A 21089-nucleotide genomic window follows, 5' to 3' on the forward strand; every position below is an offset into this window, starting at 1 on the left:
CTCTCCCTGGGGTCAATCAGGAACAAGCACAGGGCTGTCCTCCCCTCCCAGGGACCAAGGAGGCCCAGGCCAGTGCTGCAGCCTGGGCTGAGGGGGCCCTGAGCTCTGTGTCCCCTCTGCTGCAGGGGTCAGTTCATCAACTATGTGGACGCGGACCCCACGCAGATTGAGGTCCAGGAGCGTGTCTGGCTGCACAGCGACTTCCACTTCAACAACGTCTTCTCAGCCATGATGTCGCTCTTCACTGTCTCCACCTTCGAGGGCTGGCCAGAGTGAGTCCCTCTGAGAGGTCTGTGCTGGGAGCAGGGCACTGCCATGGGCTTTGGCCAGGGTAAAGAAAGAGGAGCTATGCAGGTGGAAAAGCAGGACCAGTGACCCTGGCAGTGGCTGTGGAGCTGGCAAGGTTACCCAAGCAGCCCTGCCCCACCATTGTTGGATGTCCTGAAAGTTCTCTGTAACCTTCAAGAGGAGACATGGTCTTTCCCCCCCATTTAGGATTTCTGTTGCCTCGATTTCCCTCCTGTAGGCTGCTGTACATGGCCATTGACACCAATGCTGAGGATGCAGGCCCTATCTACAACTACCGGGTGGAGATTGCAATGTTCTTCATCATCTACATCATCCTCATTGCCTTCTTCATGATGAACATCTTTGTGGGCTTTGTCATCGTCACCTTCCAGGAGCAAGGGGAGAATGAGTACAAGAACTGTGAGCTGGACAAGAATCAGGTAATGGGACAAGAATCTGGCACTGCTGGGGCTGCCTGATTTGGATCAGCCCTTCTTTGTGGTGGCACTGCTGAGTGAGATGAGTTGAACCTGCCCCAGGTCTGTTTGCTGCTGGGTCAGGGCTGGCTGGACCCATGTCTAGTACAAAAGAAGCCTGAAGAAGGACAGAGGGGACCAGAAACAGGGAGTGGGCCTCCCTGGACAGGTAGGGTGCCCAGCGTGAGCTGGAGCAGGGGGTTGTGCCCAGTTCTGGGCTCCCCAGTACAAAAGCAACATGGGTGTACTGGAGTGAGTCCAGTAAAGGATCAGCAAGGTGATGGAGGGTCTGGAGCATCTAAGGAGAGTCTGGGAGTTGAATCTGGTGCTGAGGAGACTTGTAGGAATCTGACCTATGGGTATAAACACTGATGGGAAGGCATAGAGCAGACTGAGCCAGGCTCTTTGCTGTGCCCTGTGACAGGAAAAAATGCAATGAACACCAACTGAGGAAAACAAGAAATTCCATTTAAACATTAAAAAAGCCCTTTTTTAATGGTGATGGTGGCCAAGCACTGGAACAGGTTGCCCAGAGAGGCTGTGAAGCCTTCATCTTTGGAGATACTCAAAAGCCAACTGTCCTGGGCAGCATGCTCCAGTTAGCCCTGCTTTGGGCAGGAAACTGTGACTAGACCATCTCCAGAGGTACTTTGTGCTGCCAGATCTTCTGAGATGCTGTCAGGCTGTCATTCTGGTTGGGGACAGCAAGGCTGGAAGCAGCAGAGGCATTGGCAGAGGATGTGGGATGCACTGGGGAGGAAATGGAGATGGACATGGGCAGGGGCAGCTGCTGGCCCCAGAGTGCTGCCATGCTCTGAGGCAGCACAGACAGCACAGAGCTGGGGGTGCCAGGGTGATGTGAAGAGCACAGAAACCTAGCAGAGATGGCCCTGGGCTGCTGGGGAGGGACAGGCCGGTGCAGCCATCTCAGTGGTTCATGTGGTGTCTCCAGGGTGCTCTAAGCTGGTCCTGAGACAGCCTGGGGAAATGCTGGCACAAGCAGGCAGGCTCTGAGCTGGAGAGGTCAGGCCAAGGGCAGCATGGCCATCTTTGGAGGCAGAAGATGGCTCTGGAAGCCTGTCCCAGGGGATGCTCTGGGCTGTTTTTGCAGGAAGCACAGTGGTTTCATGAGCACTGAACCCGTGGGGCTGGGCTGGGAGAGAAGGGCGCTCCAGCCTGGCTCTGTGGGGATGTGCAGCGTTGCTGGTGGTGCTGGGTGTGCACCCTGCAGTGGGATCACACCTCCCTCCCTCCCTCCCTCCCCCAGCGCCAGTGCGTGCAGTACGCGCTGAAGGCTCGCCCGCTGCGCCGCTACATCCCCAAGAACCCCTACCAGTACCAGATCTGGTATGTGGTCACCTCCTCCTACTTCGAGTACCTCATGTTCTTCCTGATCCTGCTCAACACCATCTGCCTGGGCATGCAGGTAAGGGCACAGGGCTGGTGGAGGGGGGCCTGTGGGAGTGCACAGCCCGGCTCAGCCCTGCGATCCCCAAGAGAGCCTCTGGGTAGGGGGCACTTGCTTGTGGGATGATGGGGAAAAACTGGACTGGTGGGATGTGGGGAGCCCCGAGAAGGGGCTGCAGCAGGGGGGAAATCTCCTCCCTGTGGGAGGGGGCTCTGCATCCAGCACACATCTCTGAGCTCACAAGGGAGGCTGGATCTGCCCTCAGCTAACGGCTCCTTCTGCCTTATCCTCAGCATTACAACCAGTCTGCAGAAATGAACCACATCTCAGACATCCTCAACGTGGCCTTCACCATCCTCTTCACCCTGGAAATGGTCCTCAAGCTCATGGCCTTTAAAGCCAAGGTGAGAGAAGAGCATGATCAGCACGGAAAGCAGGCCAAGCCAGGGGGTCCATTTATCCTGCACTGGGCATCTCTTGAGTACAAGCACCCCTAGCCCTGCAGCTCCACAGAACTTTTCCTTGCAAGACCCTTAGGGACCCCCATGTGCAGGACCTTGGAGTTTCTGGAGGGACTACTGCTTGTCAGGGCTACCCTTGCTAGCCAAATCCCACCCAGTCCAGTTGGCCTTTATTCCCATCTTCAGTGTCATGTCCACAGTGGGGTCAGCTCCAGACATCCTGATCCACCCTCCTCATTTCACTCCATGGCAAGACAGGGCCAAATATCTGAGCAGGGGGTGCAAGCTCTGACCACCATCCCTTCTTCTGAGGGTCAGAGTCACTGAAGAACCTTCTGGTACTCCTTCCTCTGGGCTCCAGCCTCTGTCTCCTTGACTTACACCCTTGCATATTCACTTTTCTTTGGTTCCTCCCTGACAGGGCTACTTTGGAGACCCCTGGAATGTCTTTGACTTCCTGATAGTGATTGGCAGCATCATCGATGTCATCCTCAGTGAGATTGATGTAAGTGTCCGGGGGCCTGGGCTAGGAGCTGTCCCCACCTCCTGGGGCCAGGCAGGAGTGCTGGGATGGTGTCCAGCTCTGCAGGGGGATGGTGGCCTGTCCTCTCTCCCTGCTCTGCTTGGTTCTGAGGGACAATCAGCACATGGCACGAGCTCATGGAGGGCACAGCTGTGGCCCCTTGAGCATTAAAGCACGATTTAAACATCCCCAACTGCCCAGCTCATTACACTGCCCCCTCCTCTCTGGTCCCCTGAATCTGTGGGCACTGGAGTCCTGTGGAAATCGGTCACTCTGGAGTAGCCCATGGGCAGCAGGCTGTGTGCCAGCCCCTGCCCCACTGCCCCTGTGCATGCCTGGGCAGGCATCCACACACCCAGCCTCAGATCAGTGCAGGTGGGAGTGAAAGGGTTCCCACAGCTCCTGTCCCCACAGCTCTCTGCTGGCCCAGGTCAGACACATCAGATTTCAAGACATTTGCTTTGTGTGTGTCCTTCTACACATCCACACACCGGTGGTGTATGTGTGCCAGTGTGAGCTCCAGACATCCCTGCAGGAGCTCTGCACTGTGTAAGCTCCGGGGCTGGTGCCTCAGGCAGTGCCTGTTTGCTGAGTGCTCTGCTGGGAGCATTTTCAAAGCAGTGCTGGGAAGATGCCCCTGCCTTCCCTGGCACTGGGACATCCACACCTGTGTCTGGCCCTGAATACATCATCCCCCTGCTGTGGGAGGTGTGTGCTTCCTTCAGCAGCCCTGCTGGTGGCTCCAGAGGCAGCTGTGGAATGGGGAGATGATAGATTAACCCTCTCCAGTGACTTGGCAGTGTCTCCTCAAAGGGTTGCCAGCTCTGGTGCACTGCAGGGCTGGGTCTGGCACTGCTGCTGCCTCTGCCACCCCTGCACTGCTGGCTCACCTTCAGATGCTCTCTGTGCAGGAAGGTGGGGTTTTCAGAGACCCTTGAGAGCAGTCATCTTCTTGTCTGTAGGGCATTCCAGGCCTCACAGATTTGGGAAGAGCAAAACCACCCACCTTCCTCTCCTGTGAGAGCCCTGTGTCCCTCTCTGCACAGTCCTGCCCATCAGTACAGCCATCCTCTGGCGTCTGGGCTTCTCAGCCTTCACGAGCTCCCAGATTTCATGCCAGTGCCAACAGCTTTCATCTGTCATCAGCTCCTCCTCATCCTTGCCCACCGGCTTTGTGCACCTGTGACTTGGTTTCCCAGAACTGAAGTTCAAGGGGTGCTCAAGGCCCTGGACTGGGCAGTGGTTTTTAGTCCCTCTGGAGCAAGAGACCACTTGGCACACATACCAAAATTCTACTGTCCTTGCTGAGGGTCTGTGGGGATGCCCAGGACACATCACAGGCACCAGGAGGAGCCTGGTGGCCTGACTGGGCTGGCAGGGACTGACCCAGGTACTGTGGCACAGAGGAGGGTCAGTCCCTCTTGGTCCCTGTGGTTCCTTGCTCACCCAGATGCCACCTCTGCCTATCAACAATCACATCCCCTTGTCCCTGAGCCTAAGGGACGGTGGGGCTCTGCCTGCCCTTCCCTGTGCCCCTCCTCTTCTCCCCAATTTCCATCTTACTCCTCCTGTGTCTGCGTTATCTTCCCCACCCCTCCCTCCCTCCCTCCCTGTCCTCCCTGCCTCCCTTCTCTAACTCTCTTGTTCTCTCGACAGACCATTCTTGCCCCCAGTGGTGGATTGTACTGCCTGGGTGGAGGCTGTGACGGCGCTGTAAATACCATCTGTGTGTGCCCCCCGTGCATGCCGCTCCCCCGAGCCTGTGGCCAGCACCTGCACCTGCCCTGCATGGCACCGAGCCTCTCCCGACCCCGCTGCTCCCTCTGGGGTGAAACTCTGCCCTCGCTTGCAGGGATTTGGGGTGATGCAGCACACACACTCACCCCTTCCCACCCTGGGCCCATCTGAAAGCCCAGCCCTGCCCTTCACCATCCCATCCCCTGGAGCTGCTGTATCGGAGCACCTTTCCAGTATCGGAGCACCTTTCCAGCTGTAGGGCAGGAAAGCTGGAAAGCTCCTCCTGCCCATCACCCTGGCTGCATAAGGCCTAAAGGGATGCAGCCTCTGACAGCCAGAGGATGGAGAGAGGGGCGATCCCTGCCCTGTTCCTCCCCCCAGAGCTGGCTGTGTCCTCTGGGTGCAGCCCAATGTCCTGGGGGGCTGAGGGGGCCAAGCCCTGCGCCAGGGGGGTGCAGTGGCAATGGGGTGTCCTGGGTTGCTCTGAAAATGTGGAGGGAGCTGAGTGCAGGGTACCATGTGCTAGAGCCTCTTCCAGGCTTCCAGGGAAGTGCAGAGTGCAAGCTGCTCTCCACAGGACACTGCAGGGATGGGGGGCACTGGGGCTACTGGGATGTTCCTGACCACTGCCCTCACTGCATGGGCACGAGGCACCAGGAGAGTGAAAGGCAAAAGAAAGAGGTGGGAGGGGGAGATGGAGTTTTTCAGTGCAGCCCTGGGAACTCAGAAGAGCAGCCCTGAGGAAAGCAGAGCTGCTGGGAGGGTATTGACAGCTGGATTTTGTTGCCTTGAACCAGCTGGGAGTGAGTGGCCTGGGGGATGGGAGTGGGAGGGATCCAGTGGCAGCAGTAAAGCTCTGGTAGGATAAGGGGGCAGTGGGAAAAGCATCCCAAGCAGTGATGGAGCTCATGGAGGCAGTGCCAGGAGGGTCTGATCCTGGCTCCTGGTGGCAGAGACTGCAGCTGAGGCTGTGCCAAGGGCACAGCTGACCAAGCCCCCAGCATCTCCAACCACCACTGTTAGGTGCTCCCAGACAAAGCCCAGTCCTTTCAGGCCAGGAGCCGTGCCTCTTGCCTCACCTTCTGCCTGCCCACTCTGCCCTGAACTCAGTGACAGATCCTAAAACCCCCCTTCAAGGGGGACACCCACAGAGAGTAGGCATCACTGCATGACCGTGACACTGCATCTCTGGACCTCTCTTCAGTCCCTCCTTTGGTTAAAGTCCTTCTGTAACATTCTCCAAACAGCTCTTCTCTGCTTAAACAGCTGGCATTAACCCTTCCCGTGCCTGGTGCCCACCCTACACCTCACCCTACAAACACAGGACATGCAGGGCAAGACCCTGGTGGGACTGAGCCTGTCTGTGGTGTCCCCATGACCCTCACAGCTCTCCCAGTCCATGTGGCAGCATGCCTTCCTTCCTGCATTATCCCAGTGTCAAAAGTGTGAGCACGGGGTCCTGGGGAGATGAGATTCCTGGGAAGGCTGGGGGAGGAGTGCCAGGGTGAAAAGCGTCAGCACATCTTTGCAGCCTGATCCTGTGTGCAGACATGACTGGAGCCTGGGGGTGGGATTTTGTCACCCTTCCTCATCCCAGGACCTGGGTCCCCCTGCCCTGAAAGCCTGGAGGCTTCAGCACTCTCTGTCCTGCAGCTGTTGTGCTCTGCCTGCAGGACTCTGATGACAACTCCCGCGTCTCCATCACTTTCTTCCGGCTGTTCCGGGTGATGCGACTGGTGAAGCTGCTGAGCCGGGGTGAAGGTGTCAGGACCCTCCTGTGGACCTTCATCAAGTCCTTTCAGGTCTGTCAGGAGCAGTGCTCCCCTCCCAAACACAGACATGCCCAGGGCTGGCAGCAGTGGCTGATCCTCAGGCTGGCAGCATGAGCAGCATGTCCTCACCAGGCAGAGGAGAAAGCTCCAGTGCTGCCAGGCTGCTGATGTCAGCCTGGGCCGGGGGCTGTGGTGTGTTGAGCATTGCCCCATTGTTGGGTGGGAAGGTGTGTGGGCCCCCCTGGCTGACAGCACTGGGTGTCAGAGCTGGGCTGGGTGCTGCCAGTGTCTGTCTGGGCTGTTTGTCCTGGTCCTGGCTGGCTGGGATCTGTACCGGGGGATGCCTCAGGACATGCTGCAGCATCAGCTCACAGCCCTGCCCTGGTCAGTGCCTCAGCCTCTGGGCAGTGCTTCAGCCCCGGGCAGTGCCTCAGCCCTGGGCAGTGCCTCAGCCTCAGTCAGTGCCTCAGCCCTGGGCATTGCCTCAGCCCCGGGCATTGCCTCAGCTCTGGGCAGTGTCTCAGCTCTGGGCATTGCCTCAGCCCTGGGCATTGCCTCAGCCTCGGTCAGTGCCTCAGGCCCGGTCAGTGCCTCTGGACAGTGCCTCAGGCCCGGGCAGTGCCTCAGTGCCAGGCAGTGCCTCAGCCCCGGGCAGTGCCTCAGGCCCGGGCAGTGTCTCAGGCAGTGCCTCAGCTCTGGGCAGTGCCTCAGGCCCGGGCAGTGTCTCAGGCAGTGCCTCAGCTCTGGGCAGTGCCTCAGCCCTGGGCATTGCCTCAGCCCTGGGCAGTGCCTCAGCCCTGGGCAGTGCCTCAGCCCTGGGCAGTGCCTCAGCCCTGGGCAGTGCCTCAGCCCTGGGCAGTGCCTCAGCTCTGGGCAGTGCCTCAGGCCCGGGCAGTGTCTCAGGCAGTGCCTCAGCTCTGGGCAGTGCCTCAGCTCTGGGCAGTGCCTCAGCCCTGGGCAGTGCCTCAGCTCTGGGCAGTGCCTCAGCCCCGGGCAGTGCCTCAGCCCCGGGCAGTGCCTCAGCCCCGGGCAGTGCCTCAGCCCCGGGCAGTGCCTCAGCCCCGGGCAGTGCCTCAGCCCTGGGCAGTGCCTCAGCCCCGGGCAGTGCCTCAGCCCCGGGCAGTGCCTCAGCCCCGGGCAGTGCCTTAGCTCCGGGCAGTGCCTCGGCCCCGGGCAGTGTCTCAGGCAGTGTCTCAGCTCCGGGCAGTGCCTCAGCCCCGGGCAGTGCCTCAGCTCCGGGCAGTGCCTCAGCCCTGCGCTGTGCTGAGCCTCTGTGCCAGCCACAGAGCTGTGCTGCCGTGGGGCTGAGCCTCACGCGTGTGAGATCCACAGAGAAGGGCCCCGCAGAAGCGGGGTGGAAGGAGCAGGGGAGCTGTCCCCTCCTCACACAGGGACCAGATCCGCCTCCTGCAGCACCTCCAGAGCCGACACCCCGTCCCTGGGCTGTGTCTCACACATGGTCCTTTTGTCACAGGCTCTGCCATACGTGGCCCTGCTGATTGTGATGCTCTTCTTCATCTATGCTGTGATTGGGATGCAGGTGAGGGGCACAGGGGCAGGGGGTGGGAATTGGTCTTCATCAGATGCCCTGAGCCTGATGGCACCTGGGGAGGTGGGACAGGGAGGGACTGGTTCCTCTGTTAGGCCCTCTCTGGGACTTTGCACATGATGGGACGTGTTTGCTCTGGTCTGCAAGGATGTTTGCCACCCCAGCAGCCTCCCATCCCTGGGCTGCAGCCAGGGCAGCTGAGCACATGGCAAGGAGCACTTTGGGATCAGTGGCACAGCCTGGACACACAGGTACCAGTGCTCGTGCTGGCTCAGGAGGCCTCGTCTCCTTGGCCCAGATGCAGTGCTGTTGTACTCAGAGGTGTTTTCAGTACTGGCAGGAGTGACCGAGTAGCTTCTAAGGCCCAGAGCACCCACACCTCAACCTCGATCTGTTTTGGGGATGCCCAGAGCCAAATAAACAAGAGGAAGTGGTGCTCCGGAGGGTGGTTGGTGCCAAAGAAAGGATGGCACACTGGAGACCTCCCACTGTGATTTACAGATGTTTGGGAAGATCGCCATGGTGGATGGGACCCAGATCAACCGAAACAACAACTTCCAGACCTTTCCACAGGCTGTGCTGCTGCTCTTCAGGTCAGTCTTGTCCTGTTGTGAAAGCAGCACCAGCAGGGAGCCGGGCTCTGAGCCTGTGGGAATGCCCAGCTGGGAGTGAGGGAGGACCCCTCACAACATTTCACTGGCTGATTTCTTTTTTGTCCCACAGAAAGGTCTGCAGCAGTGGGAGTGTTTCAGGAGAGGCTGTGGGTTTACTTGGTGTGGCTGGGCTCCCAGAGGGAGGGGAATTTTAGGGTTGCTATTCTGAATATTTCCTTCCCAAACTGGATTTTAATTTGTGAATTGTGAGGAAACTCATGGGAAGCAGGAGCTCAGCCCAAGGCTTTCCTTGACTCTTTGTTAAAGCTTTCAGTGGCCCTATAGCAGCAAGCCCAGAATCCTGACTGCTCCTTTCCCAGCAGCTTCCCATTCCCCTGTGTGCTGGGCTGGCCTCAGCCCTCCCTGCATGGCCAGCTCCTGCCCAGAGCAGGCAGGGAGCAGCAGGTGTCCCCTCTCACAGGTGTGCCACCGGTGAAGCCTGGCAGGAGATCCTGCTGGACTGCAGCTACGGCCGGCGCTGTGACCCTGAGTCCGACTATGCTGAGGGCGAGGAGTACACCTGTGGCACCGGCTTCGCCTACTTCTATTTCATCAGCTTCTACATGCTCTGTGCCTTCCTGGTATGCTGGCTCCCACAGGGCCCCTTTGGCACCCCTGTCCTCCCTGGGTAGCCATGGTGGTGTGAGTTGTGGGGTGAGCCCACAGCACCTCCTCCTGGGGCCATCACCCCCAGCCCAGCTAGCCAGCCTTGCTGTAAACTGACACCGCACTCCTGGGGGAACCAGGATCCCCTTGTAGGCTCTTCACACAGCTTCTGTGTGCTGCCTTCCAGGTGTGTTTTGTTGGCCTTGGCAAGGGTGGAGAGGGACAAGATGCTGATGTGCTCGTCCTTTCACATGACCTGCTTGAGCAGGAGGTTCCTCTCTGCATGGGAGAACCCTCACTCTGATTCCAGGAGATCCCAAGCCCCTTCTGCTCCAGAACACATCTGCCCATGTTTTTGTAGTGCCGGTGCCTCTCCCCTGATTGGCTCCTTCCCATCCATTCCTCTGCCCTCAGATCATTAACCTCTTTGTGGCCGTCATCATGGACAACTTTGACTACCTGACACGGGACTGGTCCATCCTCGGACCCCATCACCTGGATGAGTTCAAGCGGATCTGGGCTGAGTACGACCCCGAGGCCAAGTGAGTGTGGGTGGGTGGGAGGCATGGGGAGGCTGTGCCATGGAGTGGGGGGCATGCGTGGCAGGGGCAGCTGTGGCACTGCCTACGAGTCAGGTTCCAGCACCTCAGAGGTGGATGTGGACTCTCCAGAGTTGATCCAGGTCTGGTAAAAACCATCAGGGTATTTCAGTTCCTTCTTCATCCAGCTGTGGTGAGGCTGCCGACTCTTCCCATGCCACTGCACTCCTTTACCTGCTCCCCAGTGCCACAGGGAGCAGCTGCTTTCCCCAGGAGGAGCAGAGGCAAGAGGAGGGATTTGTCCAGCACAGAAGCACGGGGCAGCTCCCAGGGATCAGCCCCCAGAGCACCACCCCAAGCTGCTGTCTGCTGCCTCACTGCTGAGCTGCTGTGCTTCCTCTGCAGGGGGAGAATCAAGCACTTGGATGTGGTGACTCTGCTGAGGCGTATCAACCCTCCCCTGGGCTTTGGGAAGTTCTGCCCACACCGTGTAGCCTGTAAGGTAGGAGCCAAGGGGGGTGACAAGGTGTGTGAGCACAGGGACACCTTCCCAAGCTGTCCTCCAGGCAGGCTGAGAGTGACAGTCCAGCCATCTTCCAGTGCCATTCTCTGCTCTGACCTCTCCTTTTTAATGAAGGAGGGCAAGGAGAGGTGCTGCTGACCCACAGAGCTGGGGTGGTTCAGGCTCCTGAAGATCAGGACTTACCTGTGCTCACCTCCTGCTTCAAAGGTGTGGCACGGATGGGCTGGCTCTGCCCAGAGCCCTCCTCACAGGGGACTTGCAGGCCACACTGCAACTGGTGCAGGAGGGCAGTGCAGGGCCTGAGCATGTGGCCATGTCAGCTGGGCTGTAGAACTTGTTTCCAAGAGCTGGTAGTGCTTAGGGAGAAGGAAATCCCAACTTTTTCAGCAGAAATACACTTTTCCTGCCTCATCTCATTCTGGACAAATCCAGGGCCTGTGTGAGGCTCATGTGTGACATGCATGGGCAGGAGCTCAGGCACTGGTGTAATCCCTGCTGGGTTTTGGGCAGACACATCAGGAGATTTGATCCCCAGATTCCTCACAGCAGCCTGGGACACGTTTTGGAGTGGGGAGTGCAATGCAAATGACTCCCACCTCTCTGAAAGCAGCTGGGGGGGATTCAGCCTGGAGAAGGGGAGGTTCAGAGGGGACCTTCTTGCTCTCTACAGCTCCCTGACAGGAGGCTGAAGCCAGGTGGGAGTCAGTCTCTTCTCTCAAGTAACAAATGACACTACAAGAGGAAGCAGTCTCAAGTTGCACCATGAGAGGTTTAGGATGGATATTAGGGAAATTTTTATCACCAAAAGATTGGTTAGGCCCTGGGAGAGGCTGTCCAGTGGGTTACCACCCTGGAGGGATTTAAAAGCCGTGTGGATGTGGTGCCTGTGTACATGGTTTTTGTGGTGGCCTTGGCAGTGCTGGGGGGACAGTTAGACCTGATGATCTTACAGATCTTCTCTGACCTAAACAATTCTGCAATTCCATGATTTTCTCCCATGGCACAGTGCCCCTGTAGGTTATTTCCCCTAGCTCTACCTGTCCTGATGGGACACTTGTGGCTGGGTTCTTTTCCTCTTTGGACTGAGACTGATGAGAGAGAGGCAGTTTTCTCTTGTTTGGACTTGGTTGTTTATTCTTCTTTTATCTATATTACATATATACAGGGTACAAGGAGCTATATGCACTAAGATAGAAAGGTGCAAAATGGCTAACAAGGAACTTCTTCAAGGTTTTTTATATGTCCATTTACCCAATTAACAAATGCCAAGTAAATGATTTTTCTTAGTGACTCAATGACCCAACACCTGTGTGCTGCACTGTGGCATTCTTTATCCAATCACTTATTACTACCCAAAAACCTCTAGAAGAAGATGATGAAGAAGGAAGAAGAAGGAAAAGAGACAACACTCTAAATCCTCCATCTTGTATTTTGTTTTTTAAAAGAGCTTAAGCCTTTAACTTTTCCACCCAGTGACTTAAGAAAACTCTCCAAGTTACACACTCACACTCTTAGATTTTCTATTTAACAGTTGTTTTCATGGTGCTTTCTTGGATGTCAGAGCCAGATATCAAAGATAAGGGCACACACTCTGCCTCTGACTCCAGCATCTCCCCATCGCTTGCTGTGGTTCAGCAGGCTGGGATCAGGGATGTCACTGCCCCTGGCAATTGTGGTAGCAGGAGTGATGCAGAGCCCCTGGGCCTGGGCAGAGCTCCATGCCCTGAGCAGAGGCTCTGGCCAGGACAGGTGCTGAGTCTGGGGGCTGGCAGCCTGCTCTGTGGCCTGGGGTCACGGCTGTTGGTTTGCTGTGCAGCGCCTGGTGTGCATGAACATGCCCCTGAACAGCGACGGCACAGTCACCTTCAACGCCACCCTCTTTGCTCTGGTGAGGACAGCGCTCAAGATCAAGACAGAAGGTAAGCAGTGATCTTGTCTGCCTCTGCAGCCTGACAGGGGACCCTCCTTGTGGTGCTGGGTGTGGGTGACACAGCATTCCCCCACTGGCTGGGGATCTCAGGCACTTGTGTGTGGGATCAGAGCCTGTGGACAAGCCCTCAGCTCTGTTCTTATTATCCTGTTATCCTGTTATCTTATTATTATCTTACTATCTGGTCCATCTCTTTGGACCAGAGCCCCTGGGTGCCTGCATGGCCCTGCTCATGTTATTAGCTGCTGGCCCACGTTGCAGCCCTGAGGAGTGAACCAGTGCCACCAGTGCCACCCTGAACAGCTCAGGAGTGGGGCTGGTCCAGCTCCCACCCTTTGAATTTGTCTGTGCTGGGGAGGAGCTGCTTTCACCCCTTCCTTGCCAGCAGCATGGTTTGCTGAGCTTTGCTGTGGGAAGCTGTTTCTGTGCCTGTGGGCTGTGCCCGTGGTGTGAGCAGCTCTGGGCTGGGCTCCTGGGATCAGTGTGTTCCAGCAGTGTGGCGTGCTGCTTCCCTCTGGCTGGGGTGGGAACATGGCAGCCTGGGAGAAGCACAGGAGATCCTGCAGATAGACTGGGATTTCAGGAATGGTGAACCCTGTGGGAGCACCAAAGGGGAGGTCAAAATCTGTAAAGTATTCCGGCCAAAATCAAAGCCTCACTCTTACAAAGCTCATTTTTATTGTGTGGGGAGACAGAGAGGAGCTGTCACACCCTCCAGGAGATTGGCCAGGTGTTCACATGCTTTGTCTTCACTCCTGTTCACATCCCTGGGGATGAACTGCTCTGTCCTGCTCGCTTTCCTCACAGGTAATTTTGAACAGGCCAATGAGGAGCTCAGAGCTATTATCAAAAAAATCTGGAAGAGAACGAGTATGAAGCTTTTGGACCAGGTCATCCCACCTATTGGAGGTATGTCACCAAGTGGCACTTCCCAGAGGGACAGAGAAATTCCTGGTCAGGTCTCACTGCTCCAGCCACTTGGGATCTTGTGACAGGCAGAATCATCATATTGGTTTCCTCCCTCCAGATGATGAGGTGACAGTGGGTAAATTCTATGCTACTTTCCTGATCCAAGAACATTTCAGGAAGTTCATGAAGCGCCAGGAGGAATATTACGGGTACCGGCCCAAGAAAAACCCTGTGGAGATCCAGGTTGGTGTATGGGTGGTGCTGGAGGGGAGGCAGGGAGTTCTGCAGGTCAGGGAAGAGGTTTCTCCCAGCCTGGAGAAGACCAGGGTGGCTCAGAGAGCTGCAGGATGCCTGTGCCCCAGGCCTCTGGAAGTGAGGTGTCCCAGGTAAACCAGCACTGACCTGGGCGTGCATCCCGCAGCGAGTGTGACCTTGCTGTCCAGGGTGCAGGTGAAAAACAAAGGAGGGTTTTGACTCTCTGCTCCACTGACTCCAGCTGTAGAGAGGGCTTGGCAGGATCTGGTGCCTCACCAAGGAGTTTTAAGACCTGGAAACTCCCACCACAGACCACTGTCTGTGCCAAATGCTGCTCATCCAAGCCCTTACCCACCTGCTCTGTTCCAGTCCCAAGGCCCTCTCCTCGTCTCCCCTTAGCAGTGTCTGGATAGCTCCATGTCCCTGGTGCTCTCTGTGTTCTCTCAGCCTTACAGAGCATCAGGTGGAGGGGGGTGAACGTGCCTGAATTTGAGTGGGACCCCTGCAGTCAGAGAAGCCTGCACAGCAGGCCTGAGGGGTGCTGGCACAGGATTTCTGTACCTGGCCAGAAGGCTGGGATGTCCCTAGCCTCTCCTGACTCTGTAGGGAGGAAATCACCTGTAGAGATAAAAGACCAGGCCCCAAAGGTGCAAAGCCAGGAAAAGAGCCAGGTCCCAGATCAGGGACAAAGGCCCAGCCTGCCCTTGGCTGTCTCCAGCCCAACTCTCCATCAGGCTGCCCCTGGCATTCCCTTTTGTGGGACAGCATGAGCCCAGAAACTGTGGGGCAGCTGTGGGACAGCAGGAGCTCAGGGGCAGTGTCCCCAAACACAGAGCCAGCAGCTGCAGGGTGTGACCATGGCCTGTCCCTGGCAGGACACCTGGCAGGGGGATCCTCATCATGTTTCCCTCTCCAGAGACCAAGGTGAGGGGTGGTGACATCAGCCCTGTCTTCCTGTCCTCTCCAGGCTGGGCTGAGGAGCATTGAAGAGGAAGCTGCCCCTGAAATCCACCGGGCCATTTCTGGGGACTTGACTGCAGAGGAGGAGCTGGAAAGAGCCATGGTGGAGGCTGCCCTGGAGGAAGGGATATACAGGGTGAGTTCAGCCCTCAGGGAACAACAGTTTGGTGGTCCCACCCAGCCCTGGTTTCAGAGTGGTGCTGGTGGGCCAGCTTGGCTGCTGGCACTGGGGGACAGTCTGCAGGGTGTGGGCCAAAGCATGATCAGCACCTCTTTCCTTTCTGTGGGCATCAGGACATCCCGGTCCTGTCACCTTGGGCAAGCTGCTCTCTGCTTCCCCTCTGTGAAAGGACCCAGCCCATGTTCCTGGCAGGGCTGTGCTGGATATTTACCTGCTGGTTTGGAGGTTCCCACTCACACCTTCTGCCAGGCTAAGGTGGGACAGCTCTGGTGTCACAGGAACTGCTTCACTTCCCCCTCCCTGGGAGTCTCAGAGACAGTCTGGGCAGCTGTGGGGTTGCAGAGTTGCACCTTCTTCTGTGTCCAGAGGTCTCACCACCCCAGGCTGTCCTGCAGAGGTGACAGGATTTGTCCTGGATGGTTCTGCATGGCCAGAAACCCTCGGTGCCTCAGTTTCCCTACCTGGGCAGTGAGGCTTTTGGGATCATGTGGTCTGCAAGGCCTGAGCAGAGCAATAATTGTTTCGACATGGGAATGGCCCCAGAGCAGCCTGGAGCTCCAGGCTTGCCCTGATGCCCTCCCTGTTGGTTGCAGAGAACAGGTGGCTTGTTTGGCCAGGTGGACAGCTTCATGGAGCCCAGCAGCCCTCTGCAGCCCCAGGTGGCCAGCCAGAGGCCCCTGCAGTTCACTGAGGTGGGCAGTGAGGACCTCGACTCTCCCGTGTTCCTTGATGACTTCCCCCAGGAAGGCAACACCAACATCAACAATGCCAATAGCAGCTGCTGGCTGGAGGGGTAAGGGTGAACCTCGGTGTGCAGGCAAGGAGGGCACTGCTGGCCACGTCTCTGTGTGCCCTGGGGCTGTCCTGGCACTGCTGGCCATGTCTCTGTGTGCCCTGGGGCTGTCCTGGCACTGCTGGCCATGTCTCTGTGTGCCCTGGGGCTGTCCTGGCACTGCTGGCCATGTCTCTGTGTGCCCTGGGGCTGTCCTGGCACTGCTGGCCATGTCTCTGTGTGCCCTGGGGCTGTCCTGGCACTGCTGGCCATGTCTCTGTGTGCCCTGGGGCTGTCCTGGCACTGCTGGCCATGTCTCTGTGTGCCCTGGGGCTATCCTGGCACTGCTGGCCATGTTTGTGCTCTGCCCTGGGGCTGTCCTGGCACTGCTGGCCATGTCTGTGCTTTGCCCTGGGGCTGTCCTGGCACTGCTGGCCATGTCTGTGCTTTGCCCTGGGGCTGTCCTGGCACTGCTGGCCATGTCTCTGTGTGTCCTGGGGCTGTCCTGGCACTGCTGGCCATGTCTCTGTGTGCTCTGGGGCTGTCCTGGCACTGCTGGCCATGCCTTTGCTCTGCTCTGGGGATGTCCTGGCACTGCTGACCATGCCTTTGCTCTGCTCTGGGGCTGTCCTGGCACTGCTGGTCATGTCTCTGCCCTGGGGCTGTCCTGGCAGCTGGCTGCACCCTGGCCTACCAGGGCTCCCATCCCATGACTCCTTCATCTCAGTGCCACGAGGATGGAGGTGGACAGCAGGGCTCCAGGTGTTGCAGGAATCTTCCCTCCCCCTCATCTGCCAGTCTCTGAGGGCCAAGGCCCAGGCTGGGGCCACCAGCACGTGCCTGGGCATGGGTAGAAGGGACAAAAATTACCAGTGTAGGAGGATGTACTTCTCCTTGGGGCCTCCACCCTGTTCATCCATTCCAGTTGTCCCCACAGGTCTGTCCCCCCAGGCTGGGGAAGGTGGGGAGGGCTGCAGCCCCAGGTGGAGCTGGGCTCGGTGTGTGCCCAGCCAGGCTGACCCACCTGCCTGCCCTTGCCAGGGTGCAGTATGAGGATGAGGTGCTCAGGAAGACGGTACCAGCAGCACGCAGGCGCCCAGCACGGGGTGAGTCTGGGATTTGTCGTTCTTCTGGGGGACTGGGACCAGCCCAGGGGCCAGGGCAGGGGGAAGGGTCTGATGCTGGTGGGTGGAAGGAGGAGATGCCCCAATAAGTTGGAGGTTTGCTGAGAGCACTGAGCACAGCAGGATCTCTCTGGAGAGCTCCAGGAGACTGTTCTCCCTCCTTTGAGGTGATGAAACATGGAGATAGTGCCTCATTTTGGGGGAGCACTCCCATCTTGGGGCAGCAGGGCCACAAGACCACCTTCATTTCCTTAAACAGGGGCTTTGGGTGCTGCTGAATCTTAAATCCTTCGTTTTCCCCAGTCTAGCTAGCCTGTTCCCATCTCTGCTTGGCAGAGATGTCCTTGTTCTTGTGCCCATCTGATGTCCCTACCTTTCCCTCCCACAGAGCACAACCGCCCCATACCCATGGAGAGGCTGAGCAGGAGGCGAGGGGCCACTTCTGGAGGTCCCTCAGCACCAGGGCCACTCCTCCCCCAGCAGGTAAAAGGGACAATGCATGTCCAGAGGGGACATGTCATGTGGGGGACACAGGTGAACCTCCCTCCCATCCTGGGAAAGGCTGGCACAGCTGTGCTGGGAAGGAGCCACTCTCTGGGGCTCATTGTGTCAATCCAGCCTCGCTGGAGCTTTCCTCTTGGATCAGCCTGGAGATGGAGCTGGGCTCCCACCCTGCTGCTGTAGCAGTCATGGGGAGCTCCTCAAAGCTGGAACAGCTGGAAGCACATTCCTCTGGCTCCCCACCTGCCTCCAGAGCCAGGGCAGGAAGAAGGGGTGCATCAGATTCACCCCCATGCTCCCTTTGCTGCCTCATGCCCGGGGCCAGGGTGGTTCCCAGCTCTCTGTTCACAGGGCCCTGCTGGTCCCATTTTGGGGGTGCCCTGAACCCAGGAGCTCCAGCAGGATGGCATTGCCTGTCCAGGCACTGGACAGGGACAGGGGACACAACCTGCAGCCCCCAATTAATATGGGAGGGGTCTTCCCTGGGCAGTGTCCCAGCACATTGCAGCTCTGTGCCACTCTCACCCAGCTGCCCACAGAGGATGGCACTGTGACAGCAACAGCATCCAGCTCAGGGTTCCAGCTGAGAGAAACTGGTGAGCCAGGAACATCCTCCACACCAGCCATCACCTTCCTCATTCAGGAGGTAAGGCAAGGGCACAGCCTGGCAGAGGGAACAGCAGGGACGGCAGGAAATTCCGGGCAGGAAATTCCATGTTTATGCCATGATGGGGGATTTGGGGGCAAAGCTTAGCTACAAGGGCGAGCAGCTGTGCCAGCACAGGGGGCAGAAGGGAGGAGAAGAGGGTGGGTGGGTGCCTCAGCCAGGGCAGCTCCCCAGGCTGAGCACCCAGGCTGTGCCCTCATCTTCTGCACAGGCTCTGATCTCCGGAGGCCTCAGGGCTCTGGCCCATGACTCGTCATTTGTAGCAGTGACCAGGGACGAGATGGCAGCCAGCAGCCAGCTGGAGATGGATGAAGTGGAGAAAGCAGCTGTGGAGCTGTTAAAAGGAAGAGAAACACTGCAGGGCACAAGAACCAGCTCTGCCCCATTGGACACCTCAGCTGTGCCACCAGGCAGATCCCCAGGGCTCGGTGCAGCTCCCTCCCAAAAGACCATCACTGCCACTCGCCTGTGAGCTGCCCACTGCAGCAGCTCAGGGTCCTGGCACAGGGGGTGCTGGAGCAGAGCCACACTGCTCCTGCCTGTGGTCCTGAGGTACTCTGGCCAGCTGTGGTACTGCTTTTGGGTCTCTGGGATGCTGGTGCAGAACAGGACAATGCTGTTCCAGCAGGGTGTTGCAGGAATTGGACAGGTGATTAAAGTGTTCCTGCTGTGTGACTCTGGATGCCCTCCCCTCCTTCCTCTGCTGCCCTGCCTGTACAGCCAGTGGAGGGGGTTTTGAGGTTGCCAAGCTCTGGGATCTCCTGATATCCCAGTAGCTGGACCCTGTGTCCTCATGTCTCTGCTGCCTCTGCAGCCTCCTGCCTGCAGCCAAGTCTGGCCTGTGAGGAGGAGATGTGCCAGGGGCTGGGCAGCAAAATGGGGCGTGTGGGGCTTTCGTGGCTCCCTGTCCCAGCTGTGTGTGAAACAGGATGGGGCAGAGGTGTGAAAGCATGTTCAGGCCGGGGCAGCGGCCCTGGGGCTGGCCAAGAGGAGAATTGGACACTGTGATGCCCTTTCTGCCCCTCCCACTATGTCCACACTGCACTCTTGGGGTCAGGCATCCATCCCAGTCTCTGGGAAGGTCTCGTTCAGCCCATGAAATCCATCCCACAGCTCAGTGGGGCACGGGCCAGGGGAGTGTGGAGCTGTTCCTGCAGCACTCTCAGCACTGCCTGCACTGGTGCTGAGCAGTCTCCTCAGACTGAGGTCTCTCCTCCCTGGGCTGCCCAGGGGGTCCACAGAGCCCCCCATGGAATCTGGGTGCTGAGCACTGGGGCAGCCCCATCTCCCAGCCAGCTCTTCAGAGGGATCTGGCTCCCGAGGGCTCCAGCCCAGCCTAACTGGGAACTGGGGGGCTCTTGATCACCTAATAGATATTAAAATGCAGAGAGTGGATGGGTCCCAGGGGAGGAGCAGATCAATGAGCCAGCCTGCTCCCCAGCACGGCTTTTATTAACTCAGTCAGGGGAACAGGCTGAGTTCCAGCTGCAGCCTGAGCACCAGAGCCAGTCTGGTGTCTGCCCATGGCAGAGCAGCTTCCCCCACAGCTCGCAGCCAGCAGAGATGGGTGGTGTGGGGGGAACTGCTGCATCCCTTCCTCTTGCTTCTTTGCCCTGGGGTAGGACTTGCACCCCTTCCCACTCACCCCCTCACACGTGGATGGAGGTGCACAGGGGGTGGCAGTTCAGCTCTGCCAGGGGATGGCAAGGACATGTTATGGGGTGAGTGCTCGTGGTCTCCTGGTGCGTTTAGGGAGACACAGGACCACATGTATCACCTGCCAAGACACGTGGGTGGTCACTGGAGACTCTAAACATAAAGGGTGACACTGTGGTGGGGACAATCCCACTGTGGTGGGGCCTCTGCACCCTCTCCTGCAGGCTGGGGCTGCTCAGGGGATGGTTTGCTCCATCCCAGGTGTGTGTGCAGTGTCTTTCTTAAGCTGATTCTAGCTGAACTGGGGCACAGATGTGATTTGTGGGTGGGAGTAGGAAGAGAGCAACATCGTGGCATGGTCACTGCCCCTCTCTGCCTAGAGCTTCAGTGGGGAAAAGTCCAGCCTCAGGAAAACTGGCAGCTCAGGGTGGGAACTGCACTGTGCACCAGGTGTCCTTGCAAACACAGGACAAAGAAAGAGAAATACCAGCTCCTCACATCCTTGCAGGCCATGTCCTGCTCCGCTCCATGATTTTGTACCATACAGTGTCCTGGGACTTACCCATCCCAGCAGAACTGAGGAGCTCCCGTGGGATGCAGAGTCCTGTGCACACATGGCCCGTGCTCGTGGCACCTTGGGAGGAGCAGACACGAGCAGAGGGGGTGAAGGGACCCAGAGTGCAGAGCAGAGGGCAGGGGCTGGACTGTGTGCTGGGCTCAGCAGCCTCACTAGCTATTGGCCACCAGTGCTGGTGTGTCCTGGCTATCCCCTCTCCCAGGATACATGATCCTGGACTGCTCAAGAGAAACTTCTGAGTGCCTCGGTTTGCCCTCGTGCTCCATTGCCGTTTGCCCTGACATTGACACCAAACTGCAGAGCTGGGAGTCTCCTGTAGGTCCCACAGCTGCTGGAAGATGCTTTCTTCTGCAGAGCCAGGGTCTGTCTGTGTCCAGCTGCCATCAGCCCCAGCAACGTGAATGCAACTCAGGAAAGCCATAGCAGGGATTCCTTCAGCTCCCCAGTGCTTGTCTGTCTCCAGTCCTTCTCTGGATGTGTCTCCCTCACCAGCCTCCCAAGACCAGCTCCTAGGATGGAGCCCGGGCTGGGTGGGCACTGCCCTGTGCTGCGTGGGTGCCCAGCTGGCTGTACCAACCCCAGCCCTGCAGTAAGGAGTGTGCACGCTGGGCAGCTCTGCTGGCACCCGGACACCATCCTGTCACACCATGTCCTCTTAGGACAGGCTCTCACCACGGCCCTGGGCAGCCCAAAGGGTGGCCAGACCCCAGTCCCTGGCTCTGGCAGGAGCACCGAGCTCCCCCTGCCCTGCTGTGTATCCTGCTGCTCCGTGGTGTCACCCCCCAGCAGCACAGAGGGCACGGGATGCAGCGGGGCCAACGAGGAGTCGGAGTGATGCCAGCCCCGTGGGAGCTCGCCCGGTACAGCCCGGAGCAGAGCCCGGTACAGCCCGGGGGAGTGCCCGGTACAGCCCGGAGCAGAGCCCGGTACAGCCCGGAGCAGGGCCCGGTACAGCCCGGAGCAGGGCCCGGTACAGCCCCGAGCAGGGCCCGGTACAGCCCGGGGGAGTGCCCGGTACAGCC

The 21089-nt window shown here is 58.4% G+C and overlaps 1 protein-coding gene across 1 annotated transcript in view; it reads left to right on the forward strand.

The window, feature by feature from the left end:
- CACNA1S (calcium voltage-gated channel subunit alpha1 S) overlaps positions 1-18509 on the forward strand; it is a 44735-nt gene extending 26226 nt beyond the window's left edge. The window contains exons 24-44 of the mRNA XM_086861601.1: positions 126-272; positions 527-728; positions 2032-2190; positions 2466-2576; positions 3055-3138; positions 4813-4869; positions 6567-6695; positions 8140-8205; positions 8716-8807; positions 9289-9448; positions 9888-10015; positions 10418-10514; positions 12352-12454; positions 13273-13374; positions 13493-13617; positions 14597-14725; positions 15364-15563; positions 16584-16648; positions 17055-17149; positions 17697-17813; positions 18046-18509. Of these exons, the coding sequence (XP_086717727.1) occupies positions 126-272; positions 527-728; positions 2032-2190; positions 2466-2576; positions 3055-3138; positions 4813-4869; positions 6567-6695; positions 8140-8205; positions 8716-8807; positions 9289-9448; positions 9888-10015; positions 10418-10514; positions 12352-12454; positions 13273-13374; positions 13493-13617; positions 14597-14725; positions 15364-15563; positions 16584-16648; positions 17055-17149; positions 17697-17813; positions 18046-18306 (2629 nt within the window). The 3' untranslated portion in view covers positions 18307-18509. The remainder of the gene's footprint in view (positions 1-125; positions 273-526; positions 729-2031; positions 2191-2465; positions 2577-3054; positions 3139-4812; positions 4870-6566; positions 6696-8139; positions 8206-8715; positions 8808-9288; positions 9449-9887; positions 10016-10417; positions 10515-12351; positions 12455-13272; positions 13375-13492; positions 13618-14596; positions 14726-15363; positions 15564-16583; positions 16649-17054; positions 17150-17696; positions 17814-18045) is intronic.
- The last annotated feature ends 2580 nt before the right edge of the window (positions 18510-21089 follow it).

Source organism: Cyanistes caeruleus, chromosome 24, assembly GCF_971803275.1.
Source record: "Cyanistes caeruleus chromosome 24, bCyaCae1.hap1.1, whole genome shotgun sequence".
In the NCBI taxonomy this organism is placed as follows: Eukaryota; Metazoa; Chordata; class Aves; order Passeriformes; family Paridae; genus Cyanistes; species Cyanistes caeruleus.